General features: G+C 61.1%; 1 protein-coding gene across 1 annotated transcript in view; it reads left to right on the plus strand.

Annotated features, from left to right (window-relative positions):
- ETH_00040095 (uncharacterized protein) overlaps nucleotides 1-679 on the plus strand; it is a gene marked incomplete at both ends in the record, with an annotated part of 1133 nt that overhangs the window by 367 nt on the left and 87 nt on the right. The window contains one exon of the mRNA XM_013375661.1: nucleotides 26-676. Within this exon, the coding sequence (XP_013231115.1) occupies nucleotides 26-676 (651 nt within the window). The remainder of the gene's footprint in view (nucleotides 1-25; nucleotides 677-679) is intronic.

The raw sequence follows: 679 nt of genomic DNA on the forward strand, positions 1-679 counted from the left end.
ACAGCAGCAGCACCAGCCGTCTCAGCCGTCGCCCCAGCAGCAGCAGCAGCAGCAGCGGCAGCAGAATGTGCAGCACTCGCGGCAGCAGGCCCTCACGCGGCAGCCAAAGCCTGCGGGGTCGTCGCAGCAGCAGCAGCAGCAGCACCTGCAGCAGCAGCTGCAGCAGCAACGAGAAACCATGGAGGGGCAGCAAGAAGCGCAATCGGGAGATGAAGGCGAGGGGCATCTGAAGAGACGAAGGAGACACTTTATTAATGCTGCTCTTGCTGCAGCACAAGCAGCAGCAGCAGCATTTTTTGACAATGCTGGAGACCCCAGCAGCTGGGGAGACACAGAAGCAGCACTGGAGGGACAGGGGGTGAGCCTGCAGCAGCTAAATCAGCAAGTGGAGACAATTGTAAATGACTTTCTGAGGACTCGGCTGGGCGACAGCAGCAGCAGCAGCAGCAGCAGCAGCAGGGTGCGAGCAGCAAGCGCAGAAGACTTTGAGTCTTCTTACTTCGAAGAAGCAGAAGACCCAGGGGCTTTGGAAGTTTATGTGCAGCAGCAAAGAGACAGGGCGCAGCAGCAGCAGCAGCTGCAAGAGGGCCTCCGCAGCTACGCGCTGCGGCGCCACCACCAGCAGCAGCTGCAGCAGCAGGAGCAGCAGCTGCTGCAGCAGCAGCAGCAGGCGGCGGCG

This window comes from Eimeria tenella, genomic scaffold (assembly GCF_000499545.2).
Source record: "Eimeria tenella Houghton genomic scaffold, Eth_scaff2949, whole genome shotgun sequence".
NCBI classification, from domain to species: domain Eukaryota; phylum Apicomplexa; class Conoidasida; order Eucoccidiorida; family Eimeriidae; genus Eimeria; species Eimeria tenella.